This window comes from Cottoperca gobio, chromosome 15, assembly GCF_900634415.1.
Source record: "Cottoperca gobio chromosome 15, fCotGob3.1, whole genome shotgun sequence".
Taxonomy (NCBI): Eukaryota; Metazoa; Chordata; class Actinopteri; order Perciformes; family Bovichtidae; genus Cottoperca; species Cottoperca gobio.
In genome coordinates this window covers 7,321,485-7,342,523 of record NC_041369.1, presented here as the reverse complement: position 1 = coordinate 7,342,523, position 21,039 = coordinate 7,321,485, and the positions used below count along the sequence as shown (strand labels likewise).

The 21,039-nt window shown below is 42.5% G+C and overlaps 1 protein-coding gene across 9 annotated transcripts; it reads left to right on the top strand.

Moving 5' to 3' along the window:
- Positions 1-939: 939 nt before the first annotated feature.
- On the top strand, positions 940-20,937 carry lrrfip2 (leucine rich repeat (in FLII) interacting protein 2). Of its 9 annotated transcripts, none has more exons than XM_029449415.1 (27): positions 940-1,189; positions 2,427-2,587; positions 7,539-7,625; positions 8,049-8,111; positions 8,808-8,867; positions 9,016-9,054; positions 9,282-9,350; positions 10,130-10,177; positions 10,297-10,365; positions 10,634-10,717; positions 11,191-11,250; positions 11,630-11,683; positions 11,802-11,858; positions 12,402-12,470; positions 12,750-12,863; positions 13,270-13,311; positions 14,058-14,189; positions 14,636-14,707; positions 15,558-15,728; positions 15,845-15,937; positions 16,998-17,090; positions 17,741-17,842; positions 19,237-19,369; positions 19,487-19,657; positions 19,756-19,835; positions 19,938-20,042; positions 20,127-20,937. In XM_029449415.1, exons 2-27 carry the CDS (start codon positions 2,498-2,500, stop codon positions 20,235-20,237), a joined length of 2,268 nt encoding a protein of 755 aa, XP_029305275.1. In that variant the 5' UTR covers positions 940-1,189; positions 2,427-2,497; the 3' UTR covers positions 20,238-20,937. The 9 variants fall into 9 exon arrangements, with proteins under 9 accessions (XP_029305275.1, XP_029305278.1, XP_029305279.1 ...); XM_029449416.1 differs by lacking the exon at positions 940-1,189 and adding an exon at positions 1,244-1,448; XM_029449417.1 differs by lacking the exon at positions 940-1,189 and adding an exon at positions 1,509-1,724.
- The last annotated feature ends 102 nt before the right edge of the window (positions 20,938-21,039 follow it).

Sequence of the window (21,039 nt, the reverse complement as noted above, 5' to 3'; positions counted from 1 at the left end):
GGGAACAAGTTGACAACCTCACTGAGGACAAAGAGGCGAAAAGGCAGTGGCTGATTTAAGTAATGGCCGATCCGATCGAACCACATGAGTCAGCCAGGGAACACTACCACCGAATAGTGCAAGAGAAAACTCTGAGCCAAATATGGTATGACGTAAGGAAGAAAAGGATCATTGAAAAATACGTAAAGACCCTAAAAATAGTCACCGATGGCAACAGAGGAGGAATGTCCTTTGTGAGGCAACAGGAGTATCAGTAAATGAAATAAACCAAGCGGTCGTCAGATACGACCTGGAGAACCAACCGAAGAAAAAGGGTGTCAACCACCACCCAAAGCGGCTGAGAGAATGAACAGCAGGCCACCTCCCCAACCCCAGAACAACGAACCTAGTGGAAGAATACCACCTTATCAAAGCAGACCACAACCTTATTAAAACAGGACACCACTCAACAAGGCAGGACCTCAAGGAGAGACACACCAGTAGTGGTACAAATCAGTGGACAGTCCAACAGCAACCGAACAAAAGTAGCAAGAAGTGATTTCTCCCCGGCTGGGAGAGAAACATTGAGAAACATCATCTCTAAGGCACAGGTAGCTTGATTCAAGAATGATAAGTTATCAAGGCTTGAACCCATTTATAAGTAGGGACTATATTTCTTTCTTATAAAATAAAATACTATGTTGTATGGCCAATTTTAGCTCTGAGAATTCAGGAAGGGAACAATCAATGGATTGACAGAAGTAATACATTGAGCTTTACTGTAGGGTATTTATATAGTAACAATAATACAAGGTTGCTTCATTACTTGTTTAAACAATGGCCATGCTGCCAGCCCCTAAGCTGAATATTGGAAAGTCACTTCGTATGTTATACCAGACCTATTAATTATCACTCAATGGAAAACTCTCTCTCAGTCGGGTATGAGATTTCGGTGTCTGACGGTCCATGAAGGCTGCATCACGCCCTAATTTTTCCCAACATCCGGGACCTTTGGAGCTAACCAGTGTGTGTGGAAACTGGGTAAAGAGGGCAGTGGAAAGCGGTGGAAAGGCGGACTGATGACAGCTGTCAGTGTGGACAAAAACACTACTAATCCCCGAAGAGAAGCCGAATGGCTCTTCCCTAAACCTCCAGGAGAAAAGGGACAACTCCTTGGCAGTATCGCAGGTTGTTTAAAGGGGTCGCGAAGGTAACGTTATATTTTCAGGATAGGAAATGTGACGGGAGGATCAGTGCCAGTTTGTCCTGTCTGCCTCTCAGGAGAGTCGAGGTTAGCCTCACTGGCTATCCAAGCTAACTACCCAGCTAAAGTTGTCAGCTAGCCTAGCCTTGGCTCCCAGAGATTGTCGTCGGTGCTGGGGGTCATTGCTCTAGAAAGGACGTGTGTGGATAGGTCTCGTTTTTGAAAAGCGCTACCTTAAGCGGAAGCGGTGGAAGAACCTGAAAGGGTAGCTAACTTTTTAAGGAGAATTTCGGGAGGATGAAATGCTAGTTAGCACTCATAGTTAGCTTACCATTGAGCTGGCTAATTCTAGGTAACATTAATGTTAGTAAAATGAGCTAACGTTAGCTTACGCTAACAGGCAGTAACGGTACATTTGCGTAACTTAAGCTTTAATCTAGCTAAGGTTAGTTAGGTACTTTGCCTTTTCCCTCATGGACATAGGACTGTAATGTTTGCTTTGTTAGTCGTTGGAAAACTGCGAGTAAACGTCAATGTTTCAGTAAGTTACCTGAAGTTGTTGATTAACGTAAACTAATAGTAACTCATCATCATGTTGTCAATTGACAAAGGGTTATCGGTATTCATTGATTTGTTAGCCAGTGTTTCTGAGGTTGCTTGGCTGGTTTTGACTTATTGATCCACGGGGTTCACATCATCAAACGTCTTCAAGAAGTGCTCATGCCTCGCTTTGGTCCTCTGACTCAGCCGGGTCCTAAACTAGGCGTTTTCCCCCTGCCTTCACAAGAGAGCAACAGTGCTCTTTTGTCTATGTAATCTGTAAACTTTATATTGTCTGGACGTCTATCGAATACAGATCATCATGTTGAATACAATATAATATCAGTGAACAATCATGGTTTCAGATCATTAAAATGTATAGCTTAATATGTGTATTGTCACAGTACACCTCATTAGCTGTTGTTTATTGGACTGTTATGTTTGCTGATTTATAAAGCGGCGTCGGTCCTGAATGTCATATTAAGGCTGGTTCATGTCAGGCACAACTGATCCAAAGCTATTGTCGGTGCCATACATGAGTGTTTATGCATGAGTGGAGATGTATGTGTTAGATTAGAGTGCATAAAACCATACATAATGAAAGATGAAAGTTGAAACTGGAGAATGCACATATTATTCTAACACTTTGCTTTGTTTAAAGACCGTTTAAATATGTTTTTTGTCTCTGATCTTTTTCCTGTAGGTATATACATAAAGTTCTGTGTATCTTTTGGCCTTACAAATCATCGGTGGAGCTACAGTTGCAGGGTCAACATGGGGACACAAGGCTCTGGTAGAAAGCGTGCCCCTGTGAAAGACCGGTTCTCAGCAGAGGATGAGGCCTTGAGTAGCATAGCCCGGGAGGTAAGCTCAAACTCCACACATGTCTTTCCGTTTCCGTTCTCCCTACATTGCTCCGTTCATGCATCGCTTGTTCAATGCTAATATAATTTCATCCAACTCAAATTGTCTTGTTTATACTCATCCAGATATTGGGTTTAAGCAAAGGTAGAAGATTGATCTGTCAGTCTCAGATATTGATTTTGTGCAGCAGCATCATCATATTTTAGAATAAAGGAAACATGACTACTAGACTATTGAAACTATTATATCTCATGATTGGCTCCCTGCACTGTGGATGAATGTTTGACCTTTTAAGATAAAAACTTATATAGAATGTATTGCCATAGCTTGAAAATATTATTGTATGTGTAGGCTATTTTCAGCTGCGTCAAAAGTCATTAACCAAAAAACATTTTTATCTACTAAGTGTTATATTCTTCAATTGTGTGATACATTCTAGAAAAGCAGAAGTGAAACTCAAATGAAACAATCTAAATAAAATCAATAATGTGCAGACCTTTTGCAGTTTTTGTTTTACTTTAGTAAAAACAAACTTCGTTACAACAGGGATATATTATGACTTAAAAAAGAAGCAGTAATATGTTAAATTGATGTTGAGCTGTTCTGATGATAATTAGGTTAACTTTGAATAACTCTGCAGTTTTGTAGAAATTGTCTGAAAAGACTTGTTGCGTTGACAACAGCTCTGGATACATTTCTTGATTTATTGGGAGCAAATTCAGATTTAAATGCAGTGCACAACCTGGTAGATGTTTTGTCATTCCTTTTTTAAATTCTCCATTCAACACCGAGGTGTTTAGTCAACCTGAGACAGTAACAGGTATTTATTACATAAAAAATGATGTTGATTTGAAACGTGGTGTTCAAAGTTGTGTCAGTAAATAGGCCTCTGAAGAATGTGCTTAAATGTGGATATTCAGGTCCTGCTGGTTAATATTTGTTTCAGCCCAAGTGAGTGGAGACAGCTGGTTTGGACAACAGAGAGTCAAGCTTAACTTGTAGTGTTTTCGTTTGGGGGGGAAAACACGGGCAGAGAAGAGAAGCTGCCTAGCCTGTAATGACATGCCCTGAGATTATTCCATTTTGTTCCACTGCAGGGCTGCCATTCCTTTGCCTTTTTTTTCAGAGTGAGGTGGCTAAGAACATGAAATGCAGTTAACAGTTTACAGAGTTTAACACTCTTTTATGTTTGGTAGGCATAGGTGAAAAAGCCACATTGTCTGCAGATATTCCATGAACATTTCTAGATTCACAGGTAGAAATGTAACACTAGATAAATCTGCTTTTCATAAATATTTGCCATGGCCCATTTTAGGAATGCTTCATTCATACTGTGCCTCATTCATACTGTGCCTCATTCTTACTGTGCCTCATTCTTGGGCACTAAGCACAAGGCTCCATTTGCTCTCTTTATAGTCATGCAGGCCGATCATAGAAACATGAGTCATCTGACCCTCCCAGGCAGCTCCTAAATCTGAAACTCTTTGTGGAGCAAAGAAGAGATTATATCAACTGTGCAGAGAGTTCAATGGGTCAGTGTCTAACCTGTTGCCCATCAACACCCTCCCAAACAAATCTTCAAATCACTGCAGCTTCTTTCTCGTGTTGTCCGTGCCTGTTTAAGAAAAGTTACAGCCAGCCTGTGCTTGGCACAAATCACTGCTGAGAATGACTGAATTTGAGCCTGCACCGTCACCAGCCCAGTTTTGAGGCCTCTTGCATTACTGAGCAGTCAATCCTCTTGAATAGCAGCAGCTTGCTTAGAAATCAGACAGTGGCCAAATGTTGGAATTAGATGATCATCTCTACCTGTTGTCCCACAGATTAGGATCCAAGGGAACCAAAGGTACTCGGAAAAAAAGGCAATCATTGACTTCCTTCAGTGTACAGAGGGTGTGTGTTTCTGTGGAAGCTATAGTTCATAGTTCATATGATTTCACTTGTGATATCAACAAGTCATTATTACAATGGAAAGTGTCACACTTTCTTTTTCCATATACGGTTAGGAGACTGTTGCAGAGAACAAAGAACATATTACAGTGTCTGTCAACAACTGATGGACAAGGAATTGTTGCGTTGACCTGGAAAACAGCAGTGTACCGGTATTTGTTGTTTAAACTACCAAGGATTGTTGTTGGATAAAATTCTCCCTTTTATTATTGAAGATCTTAAAGTATCTCATTTACAAAGCAGCACCTCCCATTTAATATACCTATTTTAAACTTGTTTCCTACAAAGGGAATTGAGATTATAAATGCAGCAATATTGACCACAGTAAATAAAATGTCGACGCCTTACCCCACTTACTATTATTACTTAAATTGTTATTTTATTTCATTATTTATTGGACACAGCATGTTGTTTTAATATTAGAGTATTGTATTGATTATTTTCATTATTGATTAATCTGTTGATTCCTTATACCCAGATGTCTTATACCAACAGTCTAAAACCCCCCAATAGTCCTTTTTGATATAGATGATATAAAAAATTTAAAAATCCTTACATTTCATTGGAGATAACATAACTGGAGTATTAGCTGTTTTGTTTTATCATGCTCTCAGTGTATACGCACAATTCAGTGTTGGGAGAGCTCCAGGTGATCTCATGCTGGATTGCTGGACTCTCCTTGCCCAGAGTGCTGGAGGTGTGTGTGATGGTGAACTTCTGCTGCTCAGGTTACCCTCCCAGCCCCATGATATGGCTGGGGCCGGATGGGCCAGGCTATAGATAGGACAGAGACAGAGAGCTCAGCTGCGCTGCTGTGCAGAGCAAAGCAGGTCATACTGTCAGACAGCTCAACAGGTGCAGAGCACAGGGCCAGCCGTCTCATTCGCTCTCTCGTCTTCTTCCACACTCGCAGATATGCTTCCTTTTTCACCATGTACATTATGAAACTCCGTAAGATTCCAAAATCACACGGAGCGGCCACAGGAAATGGTTACAAAAATGTTCCACATTGCATGTACGTTTGCAAAACGGCATTTAACTGTAAGTGTTCTTGGGTTTTAGTTTGGTTTTCATGCAGTTTTGGAAAACAAATCCTACGGCGTTAACTTAGTCACACAAAAGGAGTCACACATCATTTGATTTATATTCTTTAGTTCACACATACTAGTGATGATAACATTTAAAATCCACATGTTTAAGTAATGGGCATGGCTGTATCCCACTCATCACCCCAACCTTGCATGGTTTTCACTTGTTGCCTATCCTGGGAAGTTAAGTTAAGGTGTGAAAACAAGCTAGATATTAGACTTAACTAAAAGTACTGTCTGTCCCAACTGGATACAGTTCACGTCCTCATTGAAATGACCTAAGCTTCAGTGTATTTTTCTGTTTTTGAAATGTTTTTGGCCATAAATAGTTTTAAAAACACTAGGTCTACAATTCTGCATTATAAAACAGTGTTTGTTCACTCCAGGCTAGTATTGAAACAGAAATAGTCTCTATACCCACAGGCCTTCTATTCTGGCAGTCCAGATAAGAAATAGCTGGAATGCTGACAGTGTTTGTCTGCAGTGAGATACTGTACACACCACACGCTGTATTTATGGACTGTCTTTTAGTAAGAGATAAAGGGCTATGCTCCAGGAGCAAGTGTGCCATTCTGTCAGTGCGATGTTCGGAGCATGTATGGCATGTAATTGGTATTGTGGACGTAATGGAAGGATCGTCTACAGTCACCTGTGTGACTCCTTAGGGCTGTGTAGGAGCTCGCTTAAATTAGCCTCTTCTGCCGAGGTACTCGGTAAAATTAGTTCCTGTTCATATTCAGTTGGGGACCCAGCAGAGGAGTTTATTGGGTTCAGTTTGGCTTTGACTTGGACGTGTTTGTGCTTCATGAGGTTTAGCTACTGTAGTTATGAAATCGCCTCCATGTTTACCGACTAAGCAGAACCACATTATTGTGACTCACTTTGTTTTCTCTTGATCCTGTATTTCTCTGTCAGTTTGTTTGTGCACAATTGGCACCCCCCCCCCCCCCCCCAGGTATTTAAATCAGCCCTCCTGAAACTGATGGTTAGCACATGTTGTTGGTGATGAGGCATCCTAAGCACTACTGGACAGGACTACAGAGCTGTGACTCACAGACGAAACTGGTCTACAAGGGCACACCGTGCAGTATGAACTCTGTTGAGAAGTTATGCTGGACAGGGATGTACTGAGTGGAACATTTTACAGTGGACAAATAAAACTTGTCATTGCTGTGGTGGATTAACTGTGTGACTGAGTCACTGTTTTTAAATGACCTCAAATATATCTTTGGCATCTCTGTACTGCAGTTTATTGTTACTTATCGGCTGAAATATACAGCGATACCTGTGCAACTGTGCTTATGTTGGCCGATGTATCGGTTGGGTAAGCTGCATTATTCCTAGTGTCAGGTTCCCACCAAGTCTCTGTGTATGTATCGGTTGTTTTGAATATTCACCTGTTTTTAGAAAAGCATTTAAAAGCCAGCATTAACTTTTGCAAGTAAATCCATTTTTATCAGTAGAACAGGTATTATAGACTTGACACGTGATCCTGATGCTGCACATAACCTGTCCTCTAAACTAGATTGTATATCTAAGAAAACAAAGACATTCAACAATAAACAACAGTGTTGTAACTATGCAGCACTGCCATGAAGTCGACTTCATCATCAAAAGGTTGGTTAATTAGGATCCAGCTGGTGAAAGAAGCTGGACTGTCATAAGACTCGACAACCACACTTGAGCAGCTGTAAAGAAATGAAATCAACCCATGTGTACATATTCCTCTGTCTCTTTCTCTTACAGGAACAATTGACTTGAGTAACCAATTTACCTCATGTAAATTCTACAGTTTTTTGATTGAAGCTATTCCCTTCCTTGTGTTTATCCCTTGCACTCGTGTCCTCAGAGAAATGTTCCTTTTACGGATTTCCTTCCATGGCTAACAAGTGTGTTCATGTTGTGTCTCTCAGGCGGAGGCGAGGCTTGCAGCGAAGAGGGCGGCTCGGGCAGAGGCCAGGGATATTCGAATGAGGGAACTTGAACGGCAGCAAAAAGAGGTATATTACACAAAAGGGACCTAATTGGCTAAGATGCACTGTGACCACTATTCAACACATCAAGTGAGTTAGTGTAATGCTCCATAACTGCTGCTCTCCACACAGATCAACTGCAGATTGAACATGGAGATCTGCCTGGTTTTCTCCTCTATTTTTATTTGTTGAGCTGCTCATCTGCCTCCATAGTCACTGGTGCAGAGGAGCTGTTTGGCTTTATGCCTGGAAACACATTTTTAGATACATCTGAACGTTCATACACAAACCTATACCCACAGAAAGAAAAATGAAAGTGCTGCATGTCCACAGATGGAAACAAACGACAAAAGCTCTATTCCTGAAGTGAATGTCACCCAGCTTTTAACGTTTCAGCAGATTTTTAAGTGAAGTATGATGTTTTTCCTGGCACTTCCTCCCTCTGTCCAGCGTTCTTACCACTCGTCATCCAGCAGTAGCAACAGAAACTTTGGTCAGATTCATCAGTGGATGGTAGGCGAGCGAGCAAGAGTGTTGCAGCCTGTCACTCCACTAACACAGCCTGTTGTGTGGGATTGAGTCCCAGTCCAGCCTGACCTTATTGCTACACTTGACTCACAGACTACACTGTAACTCACTGTGGAAATATGCCTCAGCAGTGTATTTGCTTTGGAGACACAGTAATCTGTGGCTGTGTGTGTGTGTGTGTGTGTGTGTGTGTATTCGTAGAGCCAGCATTGGCCTTTGACTTTATTTAGGGTGGGTGAGTCTGCATGCAAGAAGGTGGTTTGGACGTTTAGTGTTACTCTTCCAACTCCCTGCTCCTTCAGAAAGGATGGATGCGTTTAAATGTTAATGAACAACGTTTGCATGGAATGAATCTGTCTGTGTGTTTGTGTATCAACACTGTAAGGAGAAGCAGAGATTGTTATTGTGTGCCATTATGTTTCCTTTTTAAAAGAACAGAGGAGACAAATGTGCAATATATTAGCTGTTCTTGTTTATCATTAATCTCACTGCCGTGCTTTAAGAGGATAACATTGGCAAATGTTTATGACATCCATTTGGTTGTAAACATGATGACGGAAGTTGTTTTGCATGGTTTGGGCTTTTGCATAGCAACTGTTGCCGTAACCTTACTCACCCCTGTCGTTTAGCCTCTCTACTTTCACTCTATAATCTTTCCCGACTTTTCCTTCCTTACTTTAGGCTGACTCAGAAAAAGCGAGAGGCTCTAGTAGTAGTATATCCAGCAGCCGCCATCCCCGGGTCTGTATCTCCCCCCCCCACACACTTCCTCTATGTCTGCCTGTATTTCCTTTCTTCTTTCTCCTTTTAATCCTGCAGTTAATCTCTCATCACCCATGTTTCTCTCCGTCTGCTTTTCTGCTGTGACTCCATTTTTCCACATCAACAGGGGCTGGATGATGATGTCATGTCAGTCCGCAGCTACAGGGTGCGTAATACAAAATAAATCCCCGCCAGTTTTATTAAGACTGCAGCTCTCACAGGGACACACACATGTGTGAGAGCCATTGTTCTTGTTAGGAAAGCACTTGTTAAAGTAAAGCATTTGGGTGAAACACTTTTTTATTTGGTAGTTTTCATTTGCGTCAGAGCATAAAACAGTTGGAAGTGAGGATTTCTCCTAATGTTTGCTTTTTGTTTGCTTTTTATTTGAAGTCAACTTCATCATCAGTACGGGACTTGGGGTCTAAGAGTCTATACAGTTCCCGTAGAAAGGATGCGTTGGTGCGTTGTGTGTGCATGTGTGTGTGTGAGAGCATTATTTGTGTGGAGTTTGGCAACTGATTGAATGCCTGGATTCTCAGCATGTGTTTCAGGTCTGGCTAACTTTATAGTGCTCAGCAGAATTCACTTAGATTCCCAAGGATGTGCTAAGAAGCAACCAACTGTGTTCGGATTTCACATTTTCCTGCAGTCCGTCTCATCTACTTCTGCTCCAGTTATTCCCTGGTTCCTTTTCATATCACACTACGAGACAGATTATATTATACCTGGAAGAAGACATTGCATTGAGACACTGTTGTCTCCCTGTATGCTTCTTGATTACGTTTCAGTGCAATTCTGATGGTATGACACTAAAGTTGGATTTATCAGTTTTCAGCTTTTAAAGTGGACATTTGTACCGTGACAAGATATTTAGTTGTTATCATCTAGAATCTGTTGACATCTACCAAAACAGAAACTCAAAGCTGTTTCCAACAGGATAACCTGTTGATACAAGAAACGTGCTGAGTCTGTGTTTTCAAAATCATTTTAAGGACACCACACAACCATCGTAATGAGCAGAGTGCGACTGACAAATGTACCTTCACTGTGACCTTGGCAGGGTGTAGAAAAATAAATGGTTTGCTTGATCCGTTGGTGTGTTGGATAACTTGTTGCCTGTTGAACAAGCTAACCTAGTGCTAGTGAGACGCATGTAATGTGTGCTGCCAGCCTCACAGCTTCTCCGATGTTTGATCTCCTTTTGATCATAATTCTTGTGACTTCTGTTCTCTCTTCAGTCTGATGGTCTCTCCACTAGCTCCGCCCTCAAGACTTCCCGCTCCACTGTATGTACTTATGTGATGATCATCTGTTGATCACTGCTTCTACGTCCTTTTTATTTCCTTTTTGCTTTTCCTAACTCTCCTTTTTATGTATATTTGTTTTCTTTCTCTGGGCCGAACAGAGTTCTGTGTACAGTGACCTGTACGGCTATAAAAGAGCCTCATCCAGCTCCTCGAAGAAAGACCTGCTGGTCAGTGTACTCCTTTAGAGTTGGTGTCTCTTGCAGCCTCAAGCATGGAGGCAGTGTAGACTAATGACTTAGTGGCTTGCGGTGGTGATTTACTGTTGATCGACTTTACCCCTGATGAGACAGATTATGTGTTGCCTTGTGAAACGCCACACAGATGTTGGCCAAGCCGTGTTGAATGTGTCCGAAGTAGATGTTAGTCTGACACTTGAGGATAAGATTTGTTATGTCGGTGTTTGTTTGAGGTCACATTATGTCACTACCCTTCCAGACTGGACTTTACCACGATCAAAGGAACTACACCAGCCTAACGAAGACCAAACCAACGGCTCCTTCCTCCACCTATCAGCCTCGGGTCGGTCCCCCTGACAGTGCTGTCCAACGTTCAACCATTTTATACACAGGCTGATGTGGTTAATGGACTCAGTGAAACCAGAGCCAGTTGAGGCAGTATATGTGCATATTGGTCATTTATATGCCTAACAAACTTGTTATATAACTGCAATAAGAGATATTGATTGTGTCATAAAAGCATCAAAGCAACGAGTATCATGGTTTTGTAGCTAGTGTAGCTCCCCACTGTGAAAGAGTTCTTCACATCATTTGAATTTATTTAAACGACTTGCTAAAGATGCTGCTCCTCAGCCAATATGTCGCCTGACCTCACTTCTCCTCTCAACACCTTTTGCCCTAAATTTTACAGGGTCAGCAAAACATTCATCCTGTTTCCACTTTCTGCAGCTCTTTAGTCTGTTAACCTCACATTCCCGCTACAGCTTTCCTCTGTCCTCTAAATGGAAATTTCCCTGCTCCCCTCCTCCCTGACAGGCCACCACTTCCTCATCCTCCTCTACCACTGGCACGGTGCTGCCTCGCAGCTACAGCATGGTTAGTTTCTGTGGCCAGCGTCATTATGCATGCCTCTTGTTACCTTCAGTAGTAGACATTCCCCCCCTCTTGTGGCCACATACATCTGATAGGATGCCCAGGGTGGCTGGAGCTGCTTATATTTAGCTCCTGGACACTCTGAGCACTTGGCGGCGTCCAGAGATTTTGTGCTTCAGTTAGATAAGGCAGAAGTTTGCGTGAAGCCAGAGCTTTTGTTGTAGAGCATTTTCACAAATGGCCTACTTAATGTTAGAAATACAGTGTTTCTGTTTATTGCATGGACCAGATAAAAAGTCAGTCCACTCAATCTACTCAGCTAGTGTTTCAAAGACTGATCCCTCTTGTGTTTTGCTGCATTGTCTCCCACGTGTGCCCTCAGGCCTCTATTGGCGACGACGCCGGCCTTTACGGCTCGGGGCAGAGTTCAAAAGCTGTAAGTTGAGTGTTTGTCAAACAGCGTTTCAGCATTGTCACCACCCACAGCAGCTAACTGCCGTCATGTTGATCCCCTGTCCTATCCTATCCTGTCCTCCTTCTCCTCCCACCTGCAGCCCTCTGAATACAGCTGGTACTCCTCTGGAGCCAGCTCCACCCGCAGCAGCCCTGTGGTGAGCACCTTAAAACCACCACCCTGCATGATGTCAGCTAACACCACACACAAGTGCCCCACTATTAACAAGCGTTTACTCGCCCCCCCCCCCCCCTCAGCTCCAGGCCTCCCTCCTCCTAGGGTCATTTGTCCATCACCCATACCAAACTGACTACAGCTTGCTTTAAGGAACAGCATTGTTGATTGACAATAAAGTGTGTGAATTGAGGATTCCTTCTGCAGTGCTGCTGTGCAGGCTAAGATGTTGTGGCGAGGTCGAGGTTGTCTTATCTCGCTTAGCTCCATTTGACAAAATGGTCCTAATTGCATGAACTGGCATTACTTTAGGAGTGTTAGTCTTTGGAGAAATCAATAATCTGTTCAGTACAGAGAGTGCTGCTGGATTCCTATGGATTGTTTTTTGAGCAAGAAATATGTGTGTGTGTGTGTCTTTCCTTGAGCATACAGCCATCCTACATTACTTTGGCTCCTCATCGTGTGTGTGTGTGTGTGTGTGTGTGTGTGTGTGTGTGTGTTATATGTATGTGTGCGTATTCCTCAGTCTTCAGATGATGATACTGTCAGCAGCGTGTCCCAGGAGCGCTTCAACAGAGGCCGCAGGGACAGTGTGGTGAGCTGTAGGGACGGATGCTGTTCTGTCACAGTAGTTGAGGATCTAATGAACAAAACTGTTACTTTATTGTATTGTACTGCGTAAGAGCATCAGCCTAATACCTCATCACATATTACAATCATACATTTTAACAACAGTGATCACCTCTGGTTCTATATGTCATTGTTTTCAATCTGTCCCTTTCCTGTCTGATGTTTTTTACTCTTTGGCTCTTTGTTATTCTTTATTTCTCTTCCTCTATCTCCATCTTCTTCATCCTGCGGGTGTTGTAAGCAGTCGTCTGACTTCTCTGACATTAGTGAGTCGGCTGCTGATTATTTCAGCCGCACCAACCGAAGAGGCAGTATTGTGTCTGACCTCGATGATTTGAGCAATCCCGATCTGGACACTGTAAGTGGCCAAGTTCACAACTGTGAGCTGGAAAGTGCAGTGTGCAACCCCAATGATGCACGATTTAAAAATAACATTTGGTTTTCAAAACTCATCCCACAGTGTTTTTTATTGACTCTAAATGAGTAAAGTGTTATAATCAGCTGCAGTGGTTGTGGCTGCAGCAGCATGGATTTGGAACATCTTCTTTAATGGAGTGACTTTGATTCACTCCGTTTTTCATTTGCTTGTTTGGTTGAGAACTCTTTATGATCTGTGAACATGCAGCACTTATGCCAACATCATATTAACACCTGGACTAACGCCCTGATTTACAGATGAGGAAACGGCTCCAAGCATGACGGCACGGGATGCGTGTTCTCAAAATAGTATATTTCTCTTTTTATAATATTTTTCTCTCTTTCAGCTGGATGAAAAATGTGACAAGCAGTATTCAGATTTTAGTCGGGTGAGTGCTTCAATATTTACACATTTTACTTTATTCATTCAAATCCCTCACCAATCACCAAATAGGCAATGCAGAACTATAAATTGATTTCTATGCCATATTAGGAAGCTACCATGTAAACACAACATTTTATGCTGTGGAGATTGTGAGCTAGTTTGTAAAGTTTATAAAATAGACTTGAGCACATGACGGGGACGATACCTCCCTCAGGAGGATTTAAATTGTGCAGGATCACTTAAAGGGATACTTCGGCTGTTTTAAAGTGGAGTTGTATGAGGTACTTATCCATAGCCAGAGTATCTACAGTAGATGGCACGATCAGATTTTAGTCACCTAAAACAAAAATCTATTTCAGTTTAGGTTTACGCTATATTTAGAATATTTTCACAACTTTACCTTGCTGTCAGACATCCCTTTCTGACTGGGAACTGATCAAGGCTCTCGTTAAAGCCACCAGACTCCATTGACAAAAACAATCATTTTACCTGGCAGGTCTCGGGGCTTGCTGGTTGTACCGTTGACTTGATCGGTTCGTTTGTTTATTGTGTGACTTTGATGTTCAGATTCACCAAAGTACCACATACAACACCACGTCAAACAATCCGAACTATCACTTTAAGAGCCGCGCGGTATCAGATGATGGCGTCGAATAACACGTCGGAGTTGTGAATGTATTGCATTGTGCTGTCCTGCATTTTCTTATGTTTTCTTTTTGACTGAAGACTTGTGGCTCTTTGTGTTCGCAGCCATCTTCCCGCTGTGCCACCCCAGGCCTCTCAGCAGCCACATTGGCATCGCTGGGCGGCACCTCGTCACGGCGGGGCAGCGCAGACACGGGTAGCATCTATGACCCCGACACCAGTCTGAGTGAACTAAGGGTAAGGTGTACAATTCACACAGCGTCCCCCTTCTAAACATGCAACTGAATAAACTGATAAAAAATAAAAGCCTATGAATTAAATTGTACTTGCTTAAGCTCTAGATGTTCATCATCACATTATCCTGAAGCTTAAATGCTAATCCACACGTTCTGCGTCCAGGCAATTTATGTATACATCTGTTCCTTCTGCATATGAACCTCCCACAGCATTTCCTCTGTTGTGCCCTCCCTGCTGTTCTGTGTCTGCTTTTTCCATTTTCTTTATGGATGTGACATGTGTCCTGTGATGTCTGGGTGCGCTGGTCATGTGTTTGCCAGCTGGATTGTTTTTGAGATGGCAGCAAGGGTGCTTTGTTATCTCTCCCTGATACTTCCCCCCCCCCCCACCCCAACCCTCTCTGATACCCCAGTTTACCCCAACCATTCCTTCCATCTGCTCTACAGGATATCTATGAACTTAAGGACCAGATTCAGGATGTAGAAGGGCGGTACATGCAAGGGCTTAAAGAGCTGAAGGTAGAGGGGCTTGAGCTCGCAGCATGTCTTCTCTTGTCTTTCTGGGAGCAGTATGGCATCACTAACCCCACCTGCCAACCCCACTCATACACCTCTGTACCCCCCTCCTATAGCTCCTAACACCACAGCCGTGCCTTTGCGTGCTCCCTGTGTGAATTGCGTAATGATCCTTCTTTTGCATGATCTTCCCTCCACTTCCTGTGTTTGATCCAACTCACTGGTTGTGGCCTGAAAGGAAGACACTCCCACAGTTCAACTGGGTTCAAAGTTGTAAGACGAAGACTTGAAAATGCCCCACCTGCTGACGGATAACAGTCATGCTTTCAATTCTGCAGCTCTTCTTCCACCCAGGCTTTTATTGCCACAGGTTTTGATGGCCTTCTGGCTGACTGACTTCTGCAGTTCAGCAGCTTCTCGTTCTCTTAGAAAGGACACTTGATATGAGTAGTTTACTAACCAACCTGAATCCTGGCTTGTTCTTGGTAGAGTTTGACACACTTTATCTAGATCACTTCTCCTCATCTTGTTTCTTGGTTGATCACTTGTAGTTCTCTCTTTCAGATCCCCTTTTCACACCATTGCCTTGTTTCACTCCTGAAAGTGAATCAATGCATCCGTATTATTCTGTGATTAATATCCCCACTTGCACCACATATTAGTCCCAAATGACCTGTTTTAAAATGAAAAAAATACCACAAAAGTTGATTATGCCTTTACTTAATCTGACATTTAGAAATAAGAAAAACGTGTGTAGTGTGTGTTAAATGTGTTACAAAAACTAATGCATGTAGGTGAGCTGCACTTTAAACCAGTTTACTCTGCTTATTAACATGCTTCCACCTTTTATTAGGAGTCACTTGCAGAGGTGGAGGAGAAGTATAAGAAAGCCATGGTATCGAACGCACAGCTGGACAACGACAAAGGCAACCTCATCTATCAAGTGGACACACTAAAGGACGTCATAGAGGAGATGGAGGAACAAATGTCTGAGATGAAGAGGGAGCTGGAAGACAAGTCAAAGGTGAATTATCTGTCAAAGAAAAAGTGTTTTTTCTTATTAGAAATCAATTTCATGTAGGAAAAGTAACATGTTTCTATGGAAGGCTTGCGGCTGAAATGTTCTGTCCATGTTTTCAGGAACTAGAAAGACAAAAGCACACGTGTACAGTTCTGCAGCACAAACAAGAAGAACTGAAAGAGGGACTCCGCCAGAGAGATGAGCTTATAGAGGTACGGCTGCCCTTGCATTAGAAAAACTAACGGTTTCTGCCAGCGTGACCACATCACACTGCTATTCTGTCAACACTTTGGAAGGTGTTAGTGCGTCTGTGCAGGCTGCAGAGGAGGCTCTGTTCTGCAGGAACTTGATAAGGATTAATTGGCTCTGGCCGGCCTCTAGGAGGCTCTCCCTTTTCCCTTCTGACATTTAGCTGTTTCATTGTCCGATCTGACTCGGACCACTATCATTCATTACGGTCTCAGTATTATCTCTTCAAATTAGTCTCGTTTCACCCGATCCTATCGCTCATTTCTGTATCTATGTAAGGGTTTTCGTTGTCCTGGAAGATTTCAGTGTTCTGGGCACATGTGAGACATTCTTGTTGAATATATTATCCGTGTTTAGTGAGCTTTAAAATAATTGATAAGGACGCTGCGGTAGCTCACCATCTAGATCATATTTTTATTTGAGAAGAAGGCTCTCCCTTATACATTACACACTTTGCTTCCACTATAATCAATGACACTGGCATGAGTGTGCATAAGTGTTTCGTATCCGCCACGGAGATCCGCTCTTCAATTGTAGAAATCATCCTTATTTATATTTTGCACGAGAGTTCTTTTTCTTTTTGAACTTCCGACATACAGGAAATGACTGAACATGAGCGTATTGGCAGTTTGATTTTAAGAGTTTAGTTTTCTGCATTTATTTTTGCCAGTATTAGCTGGGCGGTTGCTTAGCAACTGTATCCCTTTACATAACTGTAGTCTGTAGATGTTGACTTGCATGTTTTACACACAAGTTGAGGTTTCACAGCGCGGTGCTGGGTCCAAAAACTGCCAGTAAAAAGTTTCATTCTGCAGGACTTTTGCGCCGCTGGAGAGATTTAAATATGTTGGACTTCAACAGATTTTCCCAGTTAAGAAAATGGTAATAACTGGATAAGGGAAACCCTGATCTGTATGTGTTTATGTGCATTTTCCTTTCTTTTGTCTTTGTTCCATTCAATTTATTCCTACTCTGTTCTTATCCCGTACTGTGTCATCTTGTCACTGCTCATCACCGCTCCAGGAGAGCCAGCGAATGCAGACTAAGTTAGATGCCCTCACCAGAGAGGTGTTTGACCTGCAGGAAACGATAAACTGGAAGGACAAAAAGATTGGGGTAGGAGGTCCCACAGGGTTGCTCTGACAGAACATGGGAGGCAACAGATGGCTGGGCTTTTCAGTGTCCACCCACCTCTTTTGCCTCTCATGTTGTCTCTGCATGATGGAGACCCTTCAGGCATTAGCACATACCTGGACCATTCACATTCACAGTTTGGAATTTTGCATGTCGAAATAACAGGGTTTTGAATCCTGCAACTTCAGCTAACGATGCAAGCGCACCCGCACTGTGTTAAAGCTTGCAGTGGACACCCTGTGAAATACAAATAGTTTTTATTAAGGATTGTCTTTTAAAAAAAAAAAGAAAAAAGAAATGTGATCCTAGTATTCTGGCATGACATGCATGTTCCACTTGTGGATCAGTTAATTTGTTAGATCATGAAGTCGGACTCTTAGTGTTGAAATTGTTATACTTCAAAACGATCCACCTCCTCACAGACTATCTTCCCTGGACTCTACCACACCTCTGAACTTCCTCATCTGTGTGTATCGTGTGTGTCTATGTCCTTGCTGTGCACAGTGCATGTTTATGCAGGGAAGATGTCTTGGTCTGGCATGTGGTGTTGCATGTCTGTCCTCCAGTCGACCCAACTTCTCCTCTGCCTCTTCTCCTCTCTCTCTCTTGTCTCTTCTTGTCTGCGTGGCCAGGCCCTAGAGAGGCAGAAAGAGTACTTTGATTGCATTAGGAATGAGAGAGACGAGCTCAGAGATGAGCTTGCTGACATCAAGGGGAAGGCCAAAGCAGGAGAGGTACGTCTTCCTAAAGTCCCAGCAGAAAACAAGATTACAGGAATTGCCCATTTGCTTGCCCAAAACAACGTTTCATACTTTTCCTTTTGGTTGGAACTGAACTAGTAAATGCTGTCAAGCCTGCTATTGTGTTGCACTTTTTACTTCTGCTTCTTTGTTTTTCTTTCCATTTAATTATAGACTACAAAAACCATGACAATAACGTCTAATTACTAATGAATGATTATAGAGGTCCTGTGGCATCATGCGGCTGATAGAGAGGAGAGGCTGGTTGGTCTCTGCCTCAAAGGCCACAAGAATTCACCTCATTTTAAGAAGCATAACGTTACACTATTAACATAACAAGCACCGTATGTCTGCACAGCATACCGGCTGTGGGTAAAGAGGGGATGGGGAGCAGCGTGGTTGAAGACGTCACATTTCTGCAAGATCATGTTCCGCTTGGGCAACAGATGATGTGCTGGTGCGGTCTCCCTTACTGGTGGATTCTCCAGTGTTTTACTCCACTCTAGTCAAGTGTAGTCTGTTTGTGTGTGTGTGTGTGTGTGTGTGTGTGTGTGTGTGTGTGTGTGTGTGTGTGTGTGTGTGTGTGTGTGTGTGTGTGTGTGTGTGTGTGTGTGTGTGTGTGTGTGTGTGTGTGTGTGTGTGTGTGTGTGTGTGTGTGTGTGTGGTCGCCCCCTCATGCGAACGGTGACCTGCACAAAGAGCAGAGAAGAGAAAGGCAACAATCGCTACAACATCCACAGACTTGTGACTGTTCAGTAACTCGCACAGATCTTTGCCATTTACAATGAGCTTTAAATTCTAAAGATTTTTGTTTTCCATACATTCATAGCTTTTGTGTTTTCACTCATTGGTGGTGGAAATAGTCGTAGCAGTCATTTATTTCGACCCTTTCCCAAAAAGAATGCACATTAAAATGACAATAGGGCATTAAATTAAAGGGAAAACAAACAAATATTGTGCAAAAAGGTGTAGGCTGCAGCGAATGCTTATTGCACCTACCGTTGTTAAATAGCATATTCTCATAGGCAACCCTTTCACTTCTACGTTTAGGCTGCACAAAAACAAAGTTTCACGAATTTAAAAGTGTTAAGTTCACAATACTCCACAAGTGAACTCTTTGACAGATATGCATCTATTCTTTATACTTGTCGTTACCCTTTTCTTTTCTTAAACACACTTATCCCTCTAACCTCTGAACACAGTTAGGAAACAAATGATTGTGTGCTTTGTAAACTATCTGTGCAGTTTTAAGATCCCAACATTTACAAGCATGTTAGCTAATAAACAGTGTACCTCGTACCTCCACACAGCAGGTTATGTAAGGTGAGGAGTGTAACATCAGTGCATACCCTCTGTACCGTGAAGTAACGCGTGTTCTCTCGCCACAGAAACACGGGCTGGTAATCATCCCGGACGGCACACCAAATGGAGACGTCAACCATGAGCCTCTGTCCTCAGGGATCACCGTGGTCTCCCAGGAGGCCGCACAGGTGCTGGAGTCTGCAGGAGAAGGCCCGCTGGGTGAGTCGGGATATTACTTCTGTCCACATGGGTGCTCACTAAACTGATCTGACGAGCAGAGCAACTGACGTTACGGTAAATTGCATCAGCTTAATGTAGTTTCCATCTGTTTTGTAGATGTCAGACTACGGAAGTTGGCAGAGGAGAAGGATGAACTGTTGGCTCAGATCAGGAAGCTGAAGAACCAGCTGGAGGAGGAGAGACAGAAACACTCAAAGATGGACAACACATGCACAGACGGGGAGAGGATGGAGAACGGTACAGACCTCCACATTATCGAGATGCAGAGTAAGTCGGCCCTGTAATTATTTATCCCAACAAACATCTTTTTAACACTTCTTTTTTTGTGTTTTCAAACTCACCGGTTTCTCTGTTTCTATCCGCAGGAGATGCCAACAGACAGATTAGTGAATACAAATTCAAGATTTCTAAAGCAGAACAGGAAATAGGTACAATGGAACAAAATGTAAGTTACAAAGAAATGTCTCGTCAAACATTTAATCATAGAAACATGATATGATAACGTGTTCGCGTCACCAAATTGTTCTCGTCTGTGTCCGTTTTGTAGATTAACAGACTTGAAGGGCAAGTGTCCAGGTACAAGGCATCAGCAGACAACTCGGAGAAAGTAGAAGACGAACTTAAAGCTGAAAAACGGAAACTTCAAAGAGAGGTAAAGACACCGACTTGCATTTTATAATATGAAACGGGAGCTGAAGAAGGCTGAGCGTAACTTCTCCCCTCTGTCCCCACACAGCTGCGCACAGCTCTAGATAAGAACGAGGAGATGGAGATGACCAACAACCACCTAGTAAAGCGCTTAGAGAAGATGAAGGCCAACAGGAACGCCCTTCTGTCGCAGCAGTGAGGCAAGGCAGCGTCACCACAGAAGCCCTTAAACTCGCACCTCAGACCTCTGACTGCCATATTGTGTCTGGAGCACATTTCCATTTTTAGCTGTAACACTTTAAGATTTGTAGCTAACCAAAAACACTTAAAAAAAACGTGTAGCACAGGCAACAAACTGAACTGTGTCTTTTTTTTGTTTCTTTTTTTTACGGAAGCGTTGGTTTTGTCTGGCAAGCTGCCAGTGCTTTTGGAGGAATGACTCAGAAATAAACTAATAAAACTTTAAAGTTGCTGGGAGATACATCTGAGGAAACTTCTCTTATCACTACTTATTTCTTCAGAGCTTTGTACTACATCATGTTATCCACGAGATTTTATCTCTCTGGCTGGGTGCTTGGCTGTACTTTTGTTTTTGTTTTTTGATAAGTTGCATGAATGAATATTATGATGCTTTTTAAACTATTCAACCCTCACGGCTGCTCCGGCCCCGCCGCACCTTCCCAGCTTCCCCTCACACAGTGAAGTGCCTTTTCACACTAGGAGACTGGGGGTCCGCCGCTCGATGAAACAATAATCGTTTTAACAGGTACAGAATGATGTATTTAAAAAGGTGCAGTCAACATTTGAAATGTATGTAGAAACAACTGTCTGCTGCGGTTTCATTGAAAGTTTTCAAATATTTAAAAGATTTCTTGAGAATAAATGTGTAATTTACAGAACTGTGTATACTCTGAATATTTTCTTTTTCATGATGCAGGTTTGCGTTTTACTACTTTTACAAATCAGGATCGTTATCGGTGTTACATTTGTAGCCTTGGTTT

What these genes read in the sequence shown, in the direction of transcription:
- lrrfip2 (XM_029449415.1), top strand. Translation starts at nt 2,498, where the DNA reads ATGGGGACACAAGGCTCTGGTAGAAAGCGTGCCCCTGTGAAAGACCGG. An exon ending in CGGGGCAGAGTTCAAAAGCT is followed by an intron (nt 11,684 to 11,801) that starts GTAAGTTGAGTG and finishes TCCCACCTGCAG; the next exon opens with CCCTCTGAATACAGCTGGTA. An exon ending in CCACCCGCAGCAGCCCTGTG is followed by an intron (nt 11,859 to 12,401) that starts GTGAGCACCTTA and finishes CGTATTCCTCAG; the next exon opens with TCTTCAGATGATGATACTGT.